Source organism: Botryllus schlosseri, chromosome 11, assembly GCF_051294905.1.
Source record: "Botryllus schlosseri isolate E-star chromosome 11, Bs_hap1, whole genome shotgun sequence".
Classification (NCBI taxonomy): Eukaryota; Metazoa; Chordata; class Ascidiacea; order Stolidobranchia; family Styelidae; genus Botryllus; species Botryllus schlosseri.
The window spans coordinates 8,558,907-8,574,815 of record NC_137246.1 but is presented as its reverse complement, the minus strand read 5'-3'; the positions used below and the strand labels follow the sequence as shown (position 1 = coordinate 8,574,815).

At 36.8% G+C, this 15,909-nt stretch overlaps 2 protein-coding genes across 4 annotated transcripts in view; one reads left to right on the top strand and one right to left on the bottom strand.

Annotated features, from left to right (window-relative positions):
* Positions 1–9,402: 9,402 nt before the first annotated feature.
* LOC145450744 (uncharacterized) lies at positions 9,403–12,035 on the bottom strand. Of its 3 annotated transcripts, XM_080329254.1 has the most exons (5): positions 10,508–12,035; positions 10,403–10,448; positions 10,284–10,342; positions 9,714–9,881; positions 9,403–9,615 (listed from the first exon to the last, which is right to left on the bottom strand). In XM_080329254.1, exons 1-5 carry the CDS (start codon positions 10,619–10,621, stop codon positions 9,421–9,423), a joined length of 582 nt encoding a protein of 193 aa, XP_080185380.1. In that variant the 5' UTR covers positions 10,622–12,035; the 3' UTR covers positions 9,403–9,420. The 3 variants fall into 3 exon arrangements, with proteins under 3 accessions (XP_080185380.1, XP_080185379.1, XP_080185381.1); XM_080329253.1 differs by having other exon boundaries at positions 10,284–10,448; positions 10,508–12,025; XM_080329255.1 differs by lacking the exon at positions 9,714–9,881 and having other exon boundaries at positions 10,284–10,448; positions 10,508–12,022.
* Positions 12,036–13,265: 1,230 nt separating this feature from the next.
* Positions 13,266–15,909, top strand: part of LOC145449907 (uncharacterized) — a 3,573-nt gene continuing 929 nt past the window's right edge. Inside the window, exons 1-5 of the mRNA XM_080328346.1 lie at positions 13,266–14,802; positions 14,862–14,907; positions 14,968–15,026; positions 15,429–15,596; positions 15,695–15,873. Of these exons, the coding sequence (XP_080184472.1) occupies positions 14,689–14,802; positions 14,862–14,907; positions 14,968–15,026; positions 15,429–15,596; positions 15,695–15,873 (566 nt within the window). The 5' untranslated portion in view covers positions 13,266–14,688. The remainder of the gene's footprint in view (positions 14,803–14,861; positions 14,908–14,967; positions 15,027–15,428; positions 15,597–15,694; positions 15,874–15,909) is intronic.

The window sequence follows — 15,909 nt, the reverse complement described above, 5'->3', positions numbered from 1 at the left end:
TGAGGTGCAGTCACTTTGCAACCGAAGCTGCGACCCTGACCTTGCATATGGCTTTATAGTCTCGCCAAACGATATCGCTTACTTATGAACATATTGTAGATTACAAACCTACGGATATATGCACAACTCAAGTCGTTATACTTGAATACCCAGAGAGTTGTGCTGCTGCGCTGGCTAAAAGAAGCATGCTTGGCAGTCCTATAGCTGGGACCCGCGGGCGAAAATTTAATAAAATTAGTCTCAATCGAAAATAGTGCCGCACTGATTCAAAAAACACCTATTAAAATCTGGTCAGGACAATGGAACTACTCCGAAATGAATGTCAAAACCGATTGTTTCGAACAATCGGAGCGCCGCAACGCAATGACCATAACGATGGCCAATTGCGTGGTGCCGGGCTCTTCAACCGGGTGTATCATACACCCTGGCTTAACGTGTACCATAACTTTCGAAAGAGTATACCACTCGAATTGGGGGCACTGAGGTGTACCAGATCATCATTACAATGGACCGATGACTAGCTATCACATTAAACAGGAAAGCTTATGCTTCAGAACAGGTTAACCAGATGCGCAATAACGTATGCAATGTTCATATTAGCTGCATGCAGCTGGTAAATTACATTCCTTTTGTGATGTAACAAGCAAATGTTTCTCCCCATCATTTACCGTTGGTAATGGTCCCTAATGGACTTATTGGTTCTTTTTGGAGTAGAAGAGGTTAGAGTTCACATGCGTCCAGCTTGCGATATCCGGAGGAAAATTCGGAAGGAAACCGCTGCGATAGCTCGAACATTTTGAATTGGTCTTTCCTGCGACAAGCTTATAAATAGGGCAGTAAAGCCTACATAATTGCAGAGACGTAGCAAGGGGGTTTCGGGGGTCGAGTTGCAGAACCACTGTGTTAGATGATGGTCCGGTAATCTCGAGCCCTGATTAGTATTTAGCATTTCCTATACGTTGGCGGCCGTCAGTATGCAATTTGAATTTACGAATTGGTTTCCAAATCTTCGAGAGATTTTAATTCATCCTAAATGTTTTCTTCACGCTTAGCACGATTCAGGGCAACTTGGATTTTTCGTTTTTAACATAATAGTGTCCTTTCAATCGGAAGCCCACTGTACAAATGCGAATCGCCGAGGAAAATGATGCGCCCATAAAGACATATCAAGTTGGAATAGTGTGTGTGTCTCGTCTCACGAATGAAGTGTTTTTCTGTTACGTTTAGGCGTCTCCAAAATACTTTAACTATATACCGACAATCCTGGCGGGAGGTCAAGAAAACACCATGCAACAAAGCGAATAAAAAGAACCGGAAGCTGCATCATAATTATTTTTTTGGCCAATTTATCCTAAGACACCCCTCCATGCCATCCCCTATACCGGTTATTCTGATCACGGAGGATGAGAATGAAAAACATTTTGACTGTAATATGTGAAAATGCCAACAGTATCGACGAAATTATTAATTTTCCATTCAGCATCCATTGTAATAAAATATTTATTGAACTCAAAGAGTTTTCGTGTGTGCCGTTAAGTCTTGCTAAGAGGCACCCGAAAAGTCTTCGAGTTCAATAAATATTTTATTACAATTGCTGTTGTATTGGAAGCTATCTTCAAGTTCTGTATCACGTACTGGAGATCTAAATTATTCATTGAAGTCGCTGGGTGCGACTAGAGATTTAATAGCTTACCAATTACATATCCTGACATTTATCCACGCGATTTTGGGGCATATATGGTAAGCCTGCTGCGTGGATGTACTGCTTCTACAACCAGGAAAGTATATCTGAAGAAATCAGTAATGGCACAGAACACCACAAGGGTGCAAAGTTCTCAATAGGCAATTTCACATGAGTAATTGTCATCCAGATGACGACTCTCCGCTGGAATGAGGCCATATGCTATCTATGTAATCGAGGTGTGTGTGTCGGGGTGTACGATTTTTGAGTAAAAGTTAAAAGGGTGTACCACAATCAAAAAGGTTGAAGAGCCTACATTCATTACCCACCAGGTCGAGTTGAATTTCTGAAGCACGATGCATGATTCGAAGAAAGTGCTTTTTGCTAACTATTTGAAACACAGATTGAATCGCCGTATATTTTTAATTGAAGCACGAATATATAGTTAAATATAACATGCAAGAATATGTTGTATCGCTCTCACATACCTAGAGCTGCTACACCAGTGGTTCTCAACCGGGGGTCCGCGAAGCATTTTCAGGGGGTCCGCGAAGCCTCAAACTATTTGATAACCTAATTTGTATTTTTTAAATTCGGAAAATCACGAGGCAGTTTCGCTTCATTACTAGTAAAACTCCAGAGCTCACATCAACAGAATGGCCATCTGAGATGAAATATCCTACTGTGCGGACTCATATTAATTGCTAGATTGCCAATAGCCTACTGATACAAACATTTATCTGTTTAGAGATGTTTTGTTGGGGATAGTGGGATTGTTTACGAACCATTGCGTGGGTCACTTGAATGTTAATGACCTTTACCCAATTAGATACTTGTGAAAACGATACATATACTAATACTCATCAAAATCAATAACAACTATGACACGAAGACTCAGTGTGAATCCATGACCTAGACACGCACGGTGCGAAAATTTTTCGATGTCAATGAATGAATTCGATCACTGGGCTCAATTGGCAAGGTCAACGATTAGGCGAAAATTTCGGTGAATACGCGGAATATTTTACGTTATGGTCATACACGAGGATCTACGTAAAATGTGGTTGACCCTTGGATACGCCAATACGTCGGGACTAAAATTTTTTTCATCAAAATCCCAAATTATGCGGTTAGGCTAATCTAATTTTTGGTTGTCCTTGCAAGTTCACAATAAATTATACCTAGCTAATGTAAATTTGATAATATAACTAGTTTCGATAATTGGCCAGTGGGCCACGGGTTAGCCGCCCCTGTGCTAGATAGAAAGGGCCAGGCTTCACGTGATATGTTCGTAAAAAAAAGTTATTTGTCAATTTTGGTGTCATGTTTGTTGCGATCACACCCAAATGCGTCTTCGGAAGCGTTATTACATTCGTAGACACCTATATTTGTGGAAATGGGTTTTCGGCACTTGTTCATATCAAAGTGAAGCCTGGGTTTTGAAAACACGACCACGTATTTCAAGAAATGCAATTGCAAAATTCGCTTTGAAATATTAGAAGTCGACCACATTTCTTCATGAATAGTATGATCTTATTTTAAAGAAAAGACATTTCGTTGCTGTTTATCACTAAGCCTACGGTTGTCATTTACACAAGACAGCTGACGATTGCACAACAATTCAGCTAAATTTGAACTAAAACTTCGTGGGGGTCCGCGAAGACAAAAAGTTCGAGAACCACTGTGCTACACTATAGATAATCAACTGTCAGCCAAAATAGCGAATAGAATACGAAACCGCAGAAAGTTGAAACGAAATGATATGATGCAATACTTTACACACCAGGGTTGTAACCAAGTCACAAGGTTCAGAGAAACAATTCAATCTCACTTTTATAATTTTGTCTCGAATCAAGTCGAGTCATTTTCAATGCACCGCCGAGTCAAGTCCGAGTACAAGTCAGTGAATAGAGGGCCGAGTCCGAGTCATAGTGTTGTGACTCGAGACGAGTCCAAGTCACTGCGTTCACTGTTCAGTTTTGAGTTCAACCCAGTTCAAATCGCGTTTTTCAACTATGCTAGAGTGATATAGAATGGCTCGCATTCATATTATCGTAATCTTCCTCCGTCGAATCAGTTTCTAGCCCTATTTCCTGAGTATCAGGACTGTTGGACTAAATACCAATAATAGGGTGACTTTACTATTCTTCGACGTTACAATGAAATATCTGTCTTGGCCGTCCTAGTCTCGAGAGTCATAAGACTTGGTTCAAGTCGAGTCAATACACAAATTGACTTGAGTCGAGTCATTTTGAGCATTTGAAGAAGGGACTCGAGGTCAGTCGAGTCACCAAAAAATCGTGACTCGAGTCGAGTCATAACTCGAGTCATTACAACCCTGCTACACACCTGCACAATGCACATCCATGAGGTTTAAGCCTGCTCCAATGGTTGGCGAGTAATTTAAACGTTTAACATATATTATTTCGATTTAAATCATACAAGAGGGTTGGTTCAGGTAAGCACTGTGAGCAATCTATAGAACAGAGATACTGAGGTTCTGTAACCTCTGATCAGTGACTGAATTATCAGGATGATCGTTAAACATCTGCGGCTAATATAGCAGCTCAATCATGACGCGACAGTTATCATACTTCATCGGCAATTTCATACTGGGCTTCATCGTCCCATTTGGTTATTTATCAGCTATCGAAGCAGCTAGTGGAGTGTTGCTCAGCCTTTTTTCGCTTGCGGAGCGGTAAAATTTTCAAACAAATTTTGCGGACCAGTGAAGCTTAGAAATAAGAATTACTCCGAAAATCTATTTACGACAAATATAATATGTAACTCCATTGGAAACTTCAATACGAGAAATTTGCTGCTGCACGTTTGATAGTACAAGAGGTATAAACGTCGTTCTATTGAAGTTTCTGAAAGGCGAATTCGTGGTAAAATTCACTAACTTTATTTTGATGCTTCGGGATTTCTTTTGAAAGAAATTTGACTTTGGCTGTTATGTCCTATAATATACTACCAAATGCCGCTAAATTGAGCTGTCGAAATTTAACAAATTTCGTTTAAAATTACTCTGAGCTGTTACATGCAACTGGTCTTAGACGGTTGTAAGCCTAGTTGTAAATTCGTTGCGATACTTGCAGCCAGTGGCGTATCCAGGGGGGGTTTTAGGGGGTCGGAACCCCCCCTTTTCAAAATCCTAAAAATTGATGTAAAATATAGCCTCTAATATTTGCTAATTTACTAAGTTAACATATTCGTTTTTACGTATGAGAAGGCGAATATGACGTGTTAATGTTATTTAAGGGGACTAAAACCCCTACCAAATCTTGGAATCATGCGCCGAATTAGTCGAAAGGATAAAATAGGTCATTATATTTCCATACGAATTCTGCGCTTGTTCAGCTACATTTCAGCGGTAGTTGCTGACGTTATCAACTTTCTTCCCTCGATTTCTCTCTCGCCTTGCTAAAACGAGAGACGCATTTTAGGAAAATCTAATCTAATTGGCCGACGCGATACGTAATTGCAAAGACGAAAGTAGTATAATACACGGGGTTTATACGCCGACCAATAGTCATCGAGTATTTGATCACGTGACATCTGTTATCCAATCAGAACGCAGCGCAATGTGGGTGTGGTTCCAATACGAGAGATGTTTTGGTTGTGTGAGAGATGGCATAGTTCCAGTCCAATAACGCTGATGATTACGTCATTATGATTGGCTTAGGGTTGCACATGATGATTGCGTAGTACGAGAGCGAGAAATGACGTTGTCTCAGTCGGCAATTAACATAATAACGTAATTATTACATTTACCGCCGCCGCCGCAGCCACGCCGCTATTAATAAATTGTCGCGACGCACCGCCCGCCCGCGCGCTAATTTGTCGCGTCATTGCCACCCAGTTGTAAACATTTTCATGATTATTAAAATTTCTTTAGTTTATAGATTATCTTGTGTTGTTCATGAATTAGTTTGAAGACGTTCACTGTTTCACTGTTTCATTGTTTGAAGACGTTCACTGTAATTTATATGATTTCAATGTTTAATAAAAATAGTTTAAATAAATCTCACAAAGTAATAAGATAAAAATTATTTAATATTGCGAATATCTAATCATTGTGAAATTAGCAATTATCTCATGTTGTTAATGAAAATGATCAGCTTACGTTGTTGCACCAAAACAGGATTAAAATAATTTTTAGAGATTGCAGTTTTTAAATATTATTACTTTGTTTCTAACTTTGGAATAATATTTATTATATTTTTATTCATTGAAATCACTGTAGCTTATAACGGGTGAACACCTTTTTAATAATATTGTTGCTTTGTGAATATCTTATTGAGTTTAGTTAAATTATCGATTATCTATTTCGTGAGTTGAGACATCTATGCCTTGGTCAGAAATATGTGCATGCGTCTTGAAAAGCTAATTATTGGGAATAATTAATAACAAAATTTAGTTTATTGAATATCTTGTGTTGTTGATGAATTTGTTTGAAGACGTTCACTGTTATAATCTACATGATTTCAATGATTAATAAAAATAATTGAAATAAATCTCACAAAGTAATAATATAAAAATTGGCTAATATTGTGAATATCTAATCATTGTGAAAATAGCAAGTATCTCATGTTGATGAAAAAAATCAGCCTACGTTGTTAAAGCACCAAAACATGATTTAAATATGTTTTAAATATTCCAGTTTTTAAAAATATTTTTACATTGGTTCTTACTTTGAAATAATAATTATTATATTTTTTTCATTATTCATTGAAATCATTGTCGGTGAACGGTGAATATCTTTTTAATAATATTGTTGCTTTGTAAATATCCTATTGATTTTAGTTAAATTATCGATAATCTTGTGTTGTTGATGAATTAGTTTGTACAAAAGACGTTCACTGTTATAATCTACATGATTTGAATTTTAATAAAACAATTTTCGGTTTATTCGCAATCATATGCTCATGTATGCGAAACTGGTATTGCTTTTACGTCGCAAATCAAAAAAGGGATTCTAATATCGAGAAAGTCTGCCAGGATCTCAAGGGAGCTCTATGCGTTGTTCTGAACGATTAGTAAATGTCGAGAAAGTATGCCAGGATCTCAAGGGAGCTCTACGCGTTGTTTTGTTGTGAATATGTTATCATTGTGAAATTAGCAATTATCTCGTGTTGTTGATGAAAATATTCAGCTTACGTTGTTATAAGCAGCAAAACATGATTTAAATATGCTTAAAATATTCCATTTTTCAAATAATATTACTTTGGTTCTAACTTTCGAATAATAATAAATATTATTAATAATATTTTTTCATTATTCATTGAAGTCATTGTAGCTTATAACGGTGAACATCTTTTGTACAACAAGCTCCAAGTTTAATTAGAATTAGAGCAACACAAAATTCAAACACCTTGCAACTCTCATGAAAGTGCATCGTATCATTACACAATATTAAACTTCATTCAATAATCAACATTTTGTTGTGACTTCATAAATTCGTATTTTGAATTTTTTTGTGATGAGATGAGATTGTTTGATATGCAAGTCGCGCATGAAGCAGATCTGTCCACCCTGTACTATAGTAATGTGTTAAATGTGTACTCAAATGTATATTGTGAATAAGACTAGTTACGGTCCAGCTACCGTGTTTGTTAACCCATTGTGAAATGTCTGACGCCATATCTTCACCGTCACACTTGTACTCAACGCGAACGCTATATTGTAGCTTAATTTCTTTACGTAGTACGTGCAAACATATGATGTGTCTCTCTCAATTTACTTTCAAAATTCATATGATACAACAGCATGGACTCAGAATGCCACTTGCAACATATGTATATGTATTTGTATGATAATATTAGAAACAGCTGGCCTCTATAGGGAATTAACTGAATACATTCTTTGCCGATGGATAGTGTCGCAGTACCTTACCGTATGCACTACAAAACGCTATCATTTTACGGTATTAATGAGACACAAACCGAAGTAAAATTATCAAAAAATTGACTAATATTATGAATATCTTATAATTTTGCGTTAAATTAGCCATTTTCTTGTGTTGTTATTGTTTCACCATCACTGATTATTCTAATAATATTGTTGCTTTGTGAATATCTTATCAATTTTTTGTTAAATTATCAATTATCTTGTGTTGTTGATGAAAATAATTCGCTTGTATAAAATACGTTCACTATTATAATCTCCACGATTTCAATGATTATTAAAAAATAAGCTAATGCAAGTTTCCAGAATGCTGATGCTGGCTATGCCATTGGAGCCTTTTCAAATAGAATACGCAGTACGATTATCGATGGTGGATGCAAAACAATCCTAATTCTCAACAAATTTTAATTGTCTCGGAATCATACCTATTGCGATATCAACTCTCCGCATTTTGTTGTATTTAGGGCTATTGCACAAGCTATCTCTAATATGCTGCGATATAGACAGGTTCGAACTTGTCTAGGGTATTCACTTCCCGTCAACTAGCTTTTCAAGACTCATTAATAAGCGCGCGTATTTAATTACCTAAACGTTTGATGAATATTCCTGACGGGCATAGATGTCCCCAGGGAACCGAGCTAACTTCGCTTCTATTCTTTTTACATTGTTTGCAAAGCACGGTATTTTGTAATTCCATTAGACTTCAATGGTTCTAGAATACTAAATTAATGAGAGTTGAATAAACCCTCAATTAATTTAGCATAAAGTATATGATATTCATATTACTTACGTCGTTGAACAACCCTGATATGATCATACAGCGAAAGTATAGCCCTAAATAGCGGCAATATCTCCCAAGCATAAAAATAACGTGGTCGAAATGTACGTTTTATTGCAAATTTATCTCTAACCAGAATGATCTGTAGCTTGTCACATTCGAATTACTGAGCGGAATTGACATAGAACTATTAAGCAAAGCTGAAACATCTTCACTTCAGTTATCATTCCCTTGAGACTACTAGTTATAGCAGAGGCGGGCAAATTGCGATTTGCGGTTGTAGCACACGATATTGCACTGCGTATCCACTCCTGGATATAAGATATCTGTGATGTCTTCGTGTGGAATTGACACAGTTAGGGTATTGCTCTCAGGAAAACATTTTACTGCTACATCGGGGTTGATACTTTCTATGGTTTTTAACATGGCGTAGAGCGAGTCATATTGTCCAATTTTCAGGCGGAATCGTCTAAAGCTTTGTTCGATACCCATAATTTGGAATCCGAAAGAAGCTTGCGAATCGATACGTTTTTCAAAATCTCTTGGAAAACTGATCCTCGTCAGCGCGACTTCATTTCTCTCTACATTTCTTGCCGTCTGCATTTCATTGACATATTCTGCGGTTGTATTGCCAGGAAACATGTCCATAGAAGCATTGGAAAATAACGTAACATAACTCATAGTTTAGGTATTTTTGGAGCTGGTAACATATAACCCACACACGACGATAATAACGATACCCAAAGCTCCTTGTTTTCTTGAACGATTGTTAAATTGTAGAGTGAAAATATCACTATGATCAATATAACCACGACTTGAGCGATGAATTGATAAAAGTTACGGTTTGACGATATCTTTTTGATCGATCCAGGAATTGAATTCTGGTCCATATCCTAGCCATTTCACTAAATACTGACGGTGTTTGCCGCGTTGACGTCTCTTTATAATCTTTATGCTCAAATTATATCAAATATTGCATGGAATATGGCAAATGAACACGCCAAGTATTATCAAGTGAAGGAAAACGAACGCCTAATTCCCTCTAGATACATATTTATTCGGAAAATATCCCATTACAGGGTGAGTACAGTTGATTTCTCAAGGTCTTCCTATCTTCCCCACTCAAGCGCGATAAGACTAGTTTGACTTCGCGGCATTCAGGATTATATCTCACGAAGCTCTGAATGGAATTCACGTATTCCACGTCGACTATCGTTCTGTTGCTATCACTGAGGTCGATTGCCTTTAGCTGTTCATTGAATAATAGGCGATTTAGATCAATTTAAAAAATACAGAAACGAACTGCATCGCTACATCGGGATCTACTATTAAGCAGAAAGATCTTACTGTAGCGCATCGCTTTCCCGTCTCTTCGCTCAGATTCCTGATTTGCACGGAAAGCATCTTGCAATTACTCAGATTAAATTCTTCCACACGGGAATTGCACAGGACTTTAGTTAGTGTTTTGTAGCAGGATGAAATACCAGGATTCCTACTTAAATCCAGCGAGTGCAGCTAAAACATGGTGTAATGTTCAAATATTTTACGAGACTACAAACGACTCGACACCTGTAATAGATTAGTCATAATATTATTTATCAACAGTTGAGCAATTTTTGCGATTTCTGCTCCTAATAGCAAAACTGATGCAACACCGAAGACAATAATGAAGCTCGAAAGGTTATTGAAGAAACCATCCAAATTAGATTTAAAATGAATGAACGATTGAAAAAACCTCTTGCTTAGAAGCAGTGATAGTATTTTTTTTCAGATGTGATCAGAAACACTTTATTGATGATAAAAGTTCTATCGATCGATGAGATGTCATGCTTGAATATGACTAAAACTCACATAAGCATGACACTGTGATTGATTATTTCAGTTACAAAACATAACGGGTCTAGTTCAAATGATCACCTCATGAATTCCGAGACCTTTATTTAATGAGATTAGTGAGTCTTCGTCCAATTCGCAAGCTGAAAGTCGAACGTTTTTCGTGTTATGCTTTCTTACAAAGCATCCAACTTCTTTCAAACCTGTCGGTTCCATATCCGTATTATAACTTAGATCAAGGTTTTCGACCTACAATTACAGTAATTTATTTCAAAATGACACACAAAACTATAGAAACGAGTGAGTACCTCGATAGAAGCAAAACTTTCAAAAGCGCGCATTTCCTCTGGTGTAATGTCACACCCCTTCATGATAAGAGTAACCGCTTTGTCTTTACAAAGTAAGGCAGGCAGCGCGGTCATACACTCTTCATCCAGTTGATTGTAGCTGATGTCAAGATATTGGAGCTGAACAAATATAGGAAACTGTCAATTTACGATCAGCATTGATCAGATATAAAACATTTCAAACTGATAACAGGAAAAAATGTTGATTAGCCACTCACGTCATAATATACACGAAATGTGCTAAGAGGAAACTAGAATTTCCTCTATCCATCCATCTCTGTACAATCGCTCATACAGAATGTGATCATTAACGACTATACCCAGCAATAATCGCACATACCTTACTGTTTTTGAGCTGTAGAGCAACGAAATCTTTTGACTGCAAGTGCGAGTTCACAAGTGACAAATAGGTTAGATCGTTCGAAATAATAGTCGCGAGTTGCGTAAAGTTAATGTTTTCCCTGTAGCTGAGATTGAGGTTTCGTAATTTCACCTATGGGAATGAGGTATTAGGAAATCTCACTTCGAGAGGTTCTATACCAGATTAGCGCCTAGCTTTTCCCATCATCAATACCTGATGCCGCCTGATAAGATGATCCAAAATGATTAGAAAATCTTCGGATCCATCACTTTCTTCCAGATTGAGCTCCGTCGAACCACACTCCTTCATCAACTCGCATATTACTGGGAGGAGGTTTTCAATGTCGTCGTGTGCTGTAACGCTGAGTTTTCTTATTTCGACCTGAACGAGCGCAAAACTTAACGCATAAAACGCTAAATGAGCTATGAATAGTTTAACACTGATCAACTTTGGCTATAGCCTATCTAATAAGGCTATTGCGACTGATTCCTATACAAGTAGCAATTGAGCATTGTTCGCTACGTTACCTTCAATTCTCGCCTTAACACATTAGTAATAGGGAACAACGCGATTACGATAAAAGTTTTTTTAAAGTCGTATCTGAATATTATACAGATAACATACTTATATTGAACGTGAATTTATAATGATCAGTGACTACGAGTGAATGTGTGAAGGCGTTTACCACAAATTCAAATCCACGAATTTTATCCAGTAGAATCTTTACGAGGTTTTCATTGAGATCGCATTGACGAAATTCTAACTCATACACGCGACATTGCTGAATAAGACCATTCGCGATATTATGTATATCCAATTCAGTCGTAGTTTGGTGATAGAGCCCATAAGGAATATTCACGTCATCATGATCCGTAAGTACTAATTGATGGTACATCCTCTTTTCAGCTTAAGGATGTAAACTATAAAATGTTGTATGCCGCCCTGATGAGTTTAATTATAATATACTTATAATGTTACAGTGATTTTTCAATAACGAAACTCTTTTACAGCATGAGCAGAATAATTTCATAATAAACAGAAAATACCTGCTGTCGATGATTTGTACTAATTTGCGGCGTGTTCAATTAACTCATGCGGCTCTACAATATAGTCATGTTGCAGTGTTTTTTAATAACGAAACTCTTTTACAGCATAAACCAAATAATTTCATAATGAACACAAGCTAATTGAATGAATTTACTCAAATGTAGTATGCCGCACTGATAAGATTAATTATAATATACTTATCGTGCTATAATGATTTTTCAATAACGAAACTCTTTTACAGCACAAGCAAAGTAATTTCATAATAAGCATAAGATACCCAGTGTCGTTAATTTGTACTTATTTGTGGGCGATATTATTTATATCCAATTAAGTCGTAGTTTGATGGTTGAGCCCATAAGAAATTGTCTCTTCATCATGATTGGTAAGTACTAATTGATGGTACATCCTCTTTTCAGCTTGAAGATGTGAACTATAAAATGTTGTATGCCGCCCTGATGAGTTTAATTATAATATACTTATCATGTTACAGTGATTTTTCAATAACGAAACTCTTTTACAGCATGAGCAGAATAATTTCATAATAAACAGAAAATACCTGCTGTCGATGATTTGTACTAATTTGCGGCGCGTTCAATTAACTCATGCGGCTCAAAAATATAGTAAGCAGGGCGATGGGTATTCGTTGAGTTGAATAAACATTAGAAAAATAGATTTCCGCGCCCTTCTAAACCTAATTCCTCCCAACCCTACAACCTAAGGGCGCGGAAATCTATTTTTCTAATGTTTATTCAACTCAACGAATACCCATCGCCCTGCTTACTATATTTTTGAGCCGCATGAGTTAATTGAACGCGCCGCAAATTAGTACAAATCATCGACAGCAGGTATTTTCTGTTTATTATGAAATTATTCTGCTCATGCTGTAAAAGAGTTTCGTTATTGAAAAATCACTGTAACATGATAAGTATATTATAATTAAACTCATCAGGGCGGCATACAACATTTTATAGTTCACATCTTCAAGCTGAAAAGAGGATGTACCATCAATTAGTACTTACCAATCATGATGAAGAGACAATTTCTTATGGGCTCAACCATCAAACTACGACTTAATTGGATATAAATAATATCGCCCACAAATAAGTACAAATTAACGACACTGGGTATCTTATGCTTATTATGAAATTACTTTGCTTGTGCTGTAAAAGAGTTTCGTTATTGAAAAATCATTATAGCACGATAAGTATATTATAATTAATCTTATCAGTGCGGCATACTACATTTGAGTAAATTCATTCAATTAGCTTGTGTTCATTATGAAATTATTTGGTTTATGCTGTAAAAGAGTTTCGTTATTAAAAAACACTGCAACATGACTATATTGTAGAGCCGCATGAGTTAATTGAACACGCCGCAAATTAGTACAAATCATCGACAGCAGGTATTTTCTGTTTATTATGAAATTATTCTGCTCATGCTGTAAAAGAGTTTCGTTATTGAAAAATCACTGTAACATTATAAGTATATTATAATTAAACTCATCAGGGCGGCATACAACATTTTATAGTTTACATCCTTAAGCTGAAAAGAGGATGTACCATCAATTAGTACTTACGGATCATGATGACGTGAATATTCCTTATGGGCTCTATCACCAAACTACGACTGAATTGGATATACATAATATCGCGAATGGTCTTATTCAGCAATGTCGCGTGTATGAGTTAGAATTTCGTCAATGCGATCTCAATGAAAACCTCGTAAAGATTCTACTGGATAAAATTCGTGGATTTGAATTTGTGGTAAACGCCTTCACACATTCACTCGTAGTCACTGATCATTATAAATTCACGTTCAATATAAGTATGTTATCTGTATAATATTCAGATACGACTTTAAAAAAACTTTTATCGTAATCGCGTTGTTCCCTATTACTAATGTGTTAAGGCGAGAATTGAAGGTAACGTAGCGAACAATGCTCAATTGCTACTTGTATAGGAATCAGTCGCAATAGCCTTATTAGATAGGCTATAGCCAAAGTTGATCAGTGTTAAACTATTCATAGCTCATTTAGCGTTTTATGCGTTAAGTTTTGCGCTCGTTCAGGTCGAAATAAGAAAACTCAGCGTTACAGCACACGACGACATTGAAAACCTCCTCCCAGTAATATGCGAGTTGATGAAGGAGTGTGGTTCGACGGAGCTCAATCTGGAAGAAAGTGATGGATCCGAAGATTTTCTAATCATTTTGGATCATCTTATCAGGCGGCATCAGGTATTGATGATGGGAAAAGCTAGGCGCTAATCTGGTATAGAACCTCTCGAAGTGAGATTTCCTAATACCTCATTCCCATAGGTGAAATTACGAAACCTCAATCTCAGCTACAGGGAAAACATTAACTTTACGCAACTCGCGACTATTATTTCGAACGATCTAACCTATTTGTCACTTGTGAACTCGCACTTGCAGTCAAAAGATTTCGTTGCTCTACAGCTCAAAAACAGTAAGGTATGTGCGATTATTGCTGGGTATAGTCGTTAATGATCACATTCTGTATGAGCGATTGTACAGAGATGGATGGATAGAGGAAATTCTAGTTTCCTCTTAGCACATTTCGTGTATATTATGACGTGAGTGGCTAATCAACATTTTTTCCTGTTATCAGTTTGAAATGTTTTATATCTGATCAATGCTGATCGTAAATTGACAGTTTCCTATATTTGTTCAGCTCCAATATCTTGACATCAGCTACAATCAACTGGATGAAGAGTGTATGACCGCGCTGCCTGCCTTACTTTGTAAAGACAAAGCGGTTACTCTTATCATGAAGGGGTGTGACATTACACCAGAGGAAATGCGCGCTTTTGAAAGTTTTGCTTCTATCGAGGTACTCACTCGTTTCTATAGTTTTGTGTGTCATTTTGAAATAAATTACTGTAATTGTAGGTCGAAAACCTTGATCTAAGTTATAATACGGATATGGAACCGACAGGTTTGAAAGAAGTTGGATGCTTTGTAAGAAAGCATAACACGAAAAACGTTCGACTTTCAGCTTGCGAATTGGACGAAGACTCACTAATCTCATTAAATAAAGGTCTCGGAATTCATGAGGTGATCATTTGAACTAGACCCGTTATGTTTTGTAACTGAAATAATCAATCACAGTGTCATGCTTATGTGAGTTTTAGTCATATTCAAGCATGACATCTCATCGATCGATAGAACTTTTATCATCAATAAAGTGTTTCTGATCACATCTGAAAAAAAATACTATCACTGCTTCTAAGCAAGAGGTTTTTTCAATCGTTCATTCATTTTAAATCTAATTTGGATGGTTTCTTCAATAACCTTTCGAGCTTCATTATTGTCTTCGGTGTTGCATCAGTTTTGCTATTAGGAGCAGAAATCGCAAAAATTGCTCAACTGTTGATAAATAATATTATGACTAATCTATTACAGGTGTCGAGTCGTTTGTAGTCTCGTAAAATATTTGAACATTACACCATGTTTTAGCTGCACTCGCTGGATTTAAGTAGGAATCCTGGTATTTCATCCTGCTACAAAACACTAACTAAAGTCCTGTGCAATTCCCGTGTGGAAGAATTTAATCTGAGTAATTGCAAGATGCTTTCCGTGCAAATCAGGAATCTGAGCGAAGAGACGGGAAAGCGATGCGCTACAGTAAGATCTTTCTGCTTAATAGTAGATCCCGATGTAGCGATGCAGTTCGTTTCTGTATTTTTTAAATTGATCTAAATCGCCTATTATTCAATGAACAGCTAAAGGCAATCGACCTCAGTGATAGCAACAGAACGATAGTCGACGTGGAATACGTGAATTCCATTCAGAGCTTCGTGAGATATAATCCTGAATGCCGCGAAGTCAAACTAGTCTTATCGCGCTTGAGTGGGGAAGATAGGAAGACCTTGAGAAATCAACTGTACTCACCCTGTAATGGGTATTTTCCGAATAAATATGTATCTAGAGGGAATTA